The following is a 6,806-nucleotide window of genomic DNA, read 5'->3' as shown; positions in this document are numbered from 1 at the left end:
TATCAAAAGTCCAGCCAGAGTTTAGTCTGAGGTCCCTGATGTTTTGGGCAAGAGTTGTGTCAGTGCTCTGGTGTTCACTCCAACTCCATGAGAACTCGTTCATCTGGTGGAGCTTTAGAACGAGGCTGGTGCTACGACGACTCTCACTCTCCAGTCGGGGCACTGTTCCAGTTAAGTGCAAGTGCTTTAAAAGCATGTAAAACTATTTTCCTCCCTCAATTCTTCACAACATATCAGCTTTGTGTGCATCTGAACAGGCCCCAGGTTTCACACTGAGAGTATAAGTAAATTATATTATTTTTGTTTGTTTATGTGTCATGGGATTTTTTTTCAATATAAAAAATGTGCCGTGAAACAGTGTGGACACCAAGAAGCCAATCACTGGCATATATTTTGGGATTGTACAGCGGTTAAGCCCTTCTGGACAGAACTTCACAAAATACTAAGAGGCCTTTTTACCACTAGTCTACCAATGTAGTTTTCTACTTTATTTTTAGGGATTTTGGACTCACAGGTCAGACGAACTGACGAATACTTATTTGGTATCTTGACAAACGCTGGCAAAAAAGCCCTCACTAGGCATTGGTTGCACCCTGAGCCACCTACGATACTGGAATGGCAACACAGTGACTGACATATACCTTATGGAAAACATTACCTTCTCCCTGCGTCTTCAGAAATGTATTTTCACTAAACGCTGGACCAAGTGGGTTGAATATGTTGGTGCCCTGTAATTTGAAGAGCTGAAAGGATGTATCAGCTGCTTTTGTTTTCAATTGTTTGTTGTTTTGGTGAGCCTAATCATTATACTTTATGTTAAATCTTACATCTTGACAGACTTTTGTCTTTTGTTTCCAAAGTCATGCATACTTGTATTTCCCGTTGGTCTAAAAGTTTTCAAAAAGAACATACCTGATGTTTTGTATTTTGTTCAGTTTTGTTAAAATAGAAAAGAAAAATGTTGTGAGTGGCATATATTTACCGTACCATCTGAGAGTATATACTGTATTGCGTCTTATTGCTAGTCTTAAATAAATTTTAAAAAGTGCCATGGCTCAAAAAAAGTTGAAAAACACGAAAACACTGGCATAGACAACGTTGTTCAGTTCATTATGACCTGGTGTTATGGTCTTTGGTTGGACCAGTCTATTGTGGTAGGTGTTGCCAGGTTTGAAATCAACTGGGATTTTGTGTTTGGGGAAAAAAAAAAAAAAAAGCACCTTCATTTTTTCTGAAAGGTCTCCAACAGGGACAACAATGTTCTTCCCTTCTTTGTTTGAGTCTGAGGTTCTGCCCTACTACTGGAGCCTGTCAAGGGTTTTACTTGGAAGAGCTTGATCGTCATAACTTTTCTCCTATTTATGCCGCCCCTGTATGTGGGGCGTGTTTTTCTCGGACGGTAAGCTGTGGAATCACACCAACATTGTATCAATTAGTAATTTAAAAACATTACAGTAATTATTAAATGATGCTAAAAAGCAAGCAGACAAGTATAAGACACTCACTCCTTAAATGGTGCTGTCCAGAGGGGCTGTGGCAGTGAAGGACAAGAAGACAGTGTTAGCTGAGAGCTCAGGGGGAATTTATCCACATGATGACTGACAGGAAACATTATGAACACTGTGACCTCTGAATAAAATTACAAAACTTAACTTACACACACACACACACACACACACACACACACACACACACACACACACACACACACACACACACACACACACACACACACACACACACACACACGCGCACACACACACACACTAAAGATTATGCTTTCCTGTGAATGAATATTTTTTAAATGTTCATTTTTAAGCAGGTGTGACTAGAAATTCTGTCCAAATAAAAACAAATGTAAAGTGACAAAGGGCAGCCCTGGTGGAGGCCAACTGCCACCAGAAACAACTCCGACTTTCTCCCGAAGTGACCCCATCAGGACACCTCGGGACACACAGTCAGAAGCCTTCTCGAGGTCCAGGTTGTGGACGGGTTGAACAAACTCCCTGCACCCTCCAGCACTCTGAAGAGAGTCAAGAGTTGCTCCACTGTCCAACATCCAGGACAAAAGGATCATTCTTGTTTCTCTATCTGAGGTTCAGCAATGGATCTGAGGAATGAGGCTGAGGAGTGGGATCTCTTCAAAGTTGGAACGCAACTGAATTCCTCCTGCACCCAAGATTTCGCTTTAGGCGACTGCTACTGCTGAAATGCTTGTCCCTCCAGTAGCTGTCAGCAGCCTCTGGAGTCCTATAGGACAAATATCCCCTGTAGGTCTCCTCTTAACGCTTGGTGGCTCCCCTCACCCTGGGTGTCCACTAGGACTGCATCCATTTGTCCACGTAATCGATTAAGTCGACAGCATGAATTCATCGAAAAAGTTCAGTATCAAGGTGTTGTGTTATTGTTGTTGTAAATTGCTGAAAGATAAAATCACACTCTTGCCGCTACATCCTCATTTATACCTGCAGTGCTGTACTGAGCGCTGAGGATGGTGACACTCGTTGTTTACGTAGTGATTGACAGGACACATTATTAACACTGTGACCTCTGAACCCTCACATTAAACATTGGCACACATTTGAACAATCACTGCTGCACCCTGTCTGTGGGGCTCAGCATCATAAAACTTTACATGTTTTCATGACTAGCAACAGGTGGCGCTCACCAGACTTCTTCAGTATCTTGACCAGAATTATCAGGACCAGGACCAGGACCAGGCTACCTACCACACCTCCAACAATCAAGCCCACTGGAGACTTGGAAGGTTCGTCCTCTGAAACACACAGTTACAGCAGCAGGTCAACTCACATCTTTATTGGCTAATTTTTTAACCGCACTGACTCCCTACTGGCTCACATGACTTCAGTTCAGGCCCGGTGAGGGATTTGCTACCATCCTCAAATCTATCTCCAAATACATAAATACATGACAGACAGACAGACGGATAAATGGATAGAGAGATAAATAGATAGATAGACAGACAGATAGATAGATAGATTCATTCCTCCTCACTGTTTCTTACCCCAAAACTTCCTGAGAGAGTGTTTGGTTGCAACATCAAACACTTCACAGGTGAAGTTGGACTTGTCACTCTTGAGAATCTCCACGTGCACCGTCGTCTGGAAGGTCTCGTCTCCATTCGGTAGGACTTCCCCTGTCATTAACCCATCCTGTCTGGTCACACTGCGGCCGTCTTGTTTGATCTGCACCCGGGTGTCTTCTGAGATGAAGCCAGTGGCCATACACACCAGGATGGTGTTGGTCTCCACCCTGGCGTTCCTCTTGAAGGTGTACACTTCAGGGGGAGCTGCAGAGAGAAGGCCCGTTAGCTTATCAACTTCACACCCAAGTCAGTTGATTGTGAACATCTTGTGTTAACGTACAGGCTGATTTGAGGTCCTCCTGTTCACAATTCACAAACTCCTCCAGGAAGCCCAGGCACTCTTTCTCTCTGTAGCCTTTGGTGAAGACACTCAGTGCAGTGTCACTAAGCCACATCATTTTCATAGGCAGTGCAACAGGTGAATGAGCCACCCACTCATTGTTGGCATTACTAAAATACAGTAAGTCCTCTCCATCCCAGCTGTACCTGTCCATCACCTGTCCCAGTATCATATTGCTACCTGGATGCAAGTCGCCATCACAGCCGTGCAGCCACTGCAGAGTGTGGGAATCTAGAACCAGAGTGAAGACAGATGAGGTGCATCAGGCCAAAATGCAAATGTTGCTCCATCAAACTGGTCCCAGTTCATTTTAGACCACCTGGAATAATCAGCTGTACCAACATCCACAACTGGCAGATCTTACCTGTGTCGTTGTCTTGTTTTGTCCTTTCCAGCAGAAAGTTGATGTTGATTTTGAGCCACTCGTGTTCTCTCTTTCGTGACTCAGAGCCTTTCGACCAGTAACCTGCAGGCTTGAGTCTTTTAATCCAGGGTTGCTTCGGGACCTTCTTCTGAGTCTCACTGTCGTAGTAGTCGATCATCCTGCTGTCCAGGAGACCCATGGCAGTGAACTCATGGATGCCTTTGATTCCACTGGGTTTGGAGGCGGCCGTGTAGATGTAGGTAAGGGAGTGTTTCTCTGAGGATCACACAGTCACACCAGGAAGACAATCAAGTATCTTCTACATTTTCAACAACCAATGAGACCAGAACTCTTCAATGAATCAACTATTTAACTGGATCAAGCACAATTTTTTTATTTTTTTATTTTTTGTAAATACACGCACCGGTGACCATTTGGATATTTTTCGAGTCTTCTTGTGTCATTCACAACCTTCAACATGTTTATTAAAAATAAATGATAGCCCAAGTGGCACAATTAAAATAAAAATGAAGAGATTAAAGGTTCTGTCACTTTATGGTTCATATTTAAGGCGGGGGGCTTGGTCACGCTAAAGTCCCGCAGAAGTATCTGTGTTGATATGTGACATCAGTGGTGGGGGGTCAGAGAGTTTGTGAAAATGGTCTGAAACTAAATTGTGCCAAGTGCCAATTTGGTGTACAGCAAATAACATCTCTGGGTGACAAGATGTCAGCTAGAGGCATCAGCTATCATAGGCATACCACGGCCTACTGACAAGACAGGTGTGCTTTGAGTTATGGACATGATATATTTTATTGGAAAGTTCATTCCAAACTTGATGTGTTAGTTATTGATTACTATTTAAATTTTCCAGATAATTGCTCTGCTAACAAATACAACTGCCAACAGGGTCATCACTCATGTAAAGTCCATATTTGCTCGACACAGAATTCCAAAGACTGTAGTTAGTGACAATGGTTTGTGTTACAACTGCAGTGACTGGCGGTAGTTTGCAGGACAATATGGTTTCCACCATGTTACATTCAGTCCCCTGCATCCACAGACAAACAGCAAAGCTGAAAAGGGAGTGCACATCATTAAGCAGCTATTGAAAAAGGCCAGGGACAGGAAGTCAGATCCTTGTTTAGCTCTGCTGAGCTACAGGTCTGCCCCTCTTGACTGTGGTCTCTAACCGGCAGACCTCTGAATGAATCGCAAGCAGCGCACGACACTGCCCCGTTACACAGAGTTCAAACAGAGAAATTCAGGCAAAAATGGAGAACCGGAAATGGAAACAAAAACAGCGTTATGACGAGTCAACAAAAGCTCTCCAACCTCTTACAAAGGATGATGTGGTGAGAAAAATTACCTGGATGCATGTAGCAGAAGAGCTATAGTTCTTCAAGAAATAGGAACAAGGTCCTTTGAAGTGACAACTGAGGATGGACATATTTTTTCAGAAGGAACCATCGCAATCTACCAGGAACCAAAGAGGCGTTTCAAGGGACAACGTGTGGTAATGCAGATGGAAAGCATTCTGTGTCACAGATTGACACAGTGCCTGAGGTGAAATCAAATGGGCACATGCTGGTGAGAAGCAGCAATGTTCCCACAGAATTACATGTTCTGAGGTGATCTGGACGTCAGATTAAAAGACCAGATAAACTTGATCTTTAGGTTAATGCACCATATTCTGAGTTAAAAAAAAAAAAGAAAAAAAAAAAAAAAAGAAAAAAGATTTGCTGTATGGTTTTGAAATCTGTTAATTTCTATATGAGAGCTTGGTGTTAGTTGAAAGCATGGCAAAATGAAACGAAAAAAGCTGGGGATAACAGCTTACAAGAAGTTGGTGAGGAAATTAAAACGTTGTAATGGTTATAGTAATTCTGATGTATAGGATTGGAATCCCATAAATGTGTTCATGCATACATTTTCTTACGCTCTTAGTTCATAACTTCAAAAGAAGGGGGATGTGTTGATATGTGTCACTAGTGGTGGTGACCACTGGAGGGGGCTGGTGGTTGACAATATTGTTAGAGGTATTGAAAATATAGTGATGGAAAATAAGTCATAACGTTGGAACATTCGTGGAGAAGAAAATTGCTGTGAAACCTTGTTATATAGAAGGCTATAATCTTCTTTTTTTTTTAAAACTTGTTTTTGTTTTTATTTCTGTTATTATTTCTGTTTTATATATGTCTAACTATTCTATTTTTGCTTGCCTATTTGAAATTGTATCATGTTTCACTTTGCTCAGAGGAGCTGGTTACGCAGCCAAACCTCGCCCACGCGGCATGCAAACCCTGCCTCCTTTGGTTTATGAATGCAGGGACGGGCGGGACTTTCCGAGAACTCCGGTGGGTTACTTAATAACGCAATAACGGAAGTGAACAATTGTTGTTTGTTCACTTCCGTTTGGCCCTCACCTACGAGGGCCAAAACGTGGGAATATGAAACACATAAAAATAATAATAAAAAAAGGTTTGGACACTTTAAACAGCGGTTCCAAGTCGGTTACTTCCAGGAAAGGAAACAGAAAAAACAGCAACATGTGATATCAGAACTTTTCACTCACCACTGTTCGCCAGCAGCGAAGTCCCCAGGAGGACCAGGGGAAGCAGCGTATTCATCTCTTCGCCATATCCCTCCTTCTTTTCGGCTCTAAAGTCACTTTACCACTGACTCGTAGTGTGCTGTGTCTCAATTCAGGGTCTGCACCCTTCAGACCGAATGTCCTTCGTAGGAAGGAAGCGTTGTTCGAGTCCACAGCCTAGAAGGCTGGCCAATACCGGAAGTGACGTTTTTATAGTATCACGCCATTGGTTCGCCATCTAACGATGCCGTTGGATGATCAAATAAGTAAAATTCTACGTTAAAAACTGGATACTTTATGTGAAACTTCAATATTTTAATGTATATGTCGTGTCTGTCACCAAGTGGACACATTTAGAAAGGCACTTTCTTTCACTGATAAATTGCAGTTTTTATATTTTGCA

General features: G+C 42.5%; 1 protein-coding gene and 1 long non-coding RNA gene across 3 annotated transcripts; one reads left to right on the top strand and one right to left on the bottom strand.

Moving 5' to 3' along the window:
* Positions 1 to 522: 522 nt before the first annotated feature.
* LOC142883650 (zinc-alpha-2-glycoprotein-like) lies at positions 523 to 6,511 on the bottom strand. 2 transcript variants are annotated; one of them, XM_076018703.1, is made up of 7 exons: positions 6,386 to 6,510; positions 3,811 to 4,086; positions 3,387 to 3,677; positions 3,026 to 3,310; positions 2,669 to 2,776; positions 1,506 to 1,531; positions 523 to 1,404 (listed from the first exon to the last, which is right to left on the bottom strand). In XM_076018703.1, the coding sequence occupies exons 1-6, from the start codon at positions 6,438 to 6,440 to the stop codon at positions 1,509 to 1,511; spliced, it is 1,038 nt and encodes a 345-aa protein (XP_075874818.1). In that variant the 5' UTR covers positions 6,441 to 6,510; the 3' UTR covers positions 523 to 1,404; positions 1,506 to 1,508. The 2 variants fall into 2 exon arrangements, with proteins under 2 accessions (XP_075874818.1, XP_075874811.1); XM_076018696.1 differs by lacking the exons at positions 523 to 1,404; positions 1,506 to 1,531 and having other exon boundaries at positions 2,412 to 2,776; positions 6,386 to 6,511.
* Positions 3,982 to 4,196, top strand: LOC142883679 (uncharacterized). The gene is made up of 2 exons (XR_012926072.1): positions 3,982 to 4,122; positions 4,158 to 4,196. It is a non-coding gene; the product is annotated as an uncharacterized LOC142883679 (long non-coding RNA).
* Positions 6,512 to 6,806: the final 295 nt, after the last annotated feature.

The sequence above is a fragment of the Nelusetta ayraudi genome, unplaced genomic scaffold (assembly GCF_046127955.1).
Source record: "Nelusetta ayraudi isolate G7.1 ecotype Tasmania unplaced genomic scaffold, CSIRO-AGI_Nayr_v1 ptg000002l, whole genome shotgun sequence".
Taxonomy (NCBI): Eukaryota; Metazoa; Chordata; class Actinopteri; order Tetraodontiformes; family Monacanthidae; genus Nelusetta; species Nelusetta ayraudi.
Note: the sequence above shows the minus strand (reverse complement) of the source record. Positions and strands in the feature narration are given on the sequence as shown.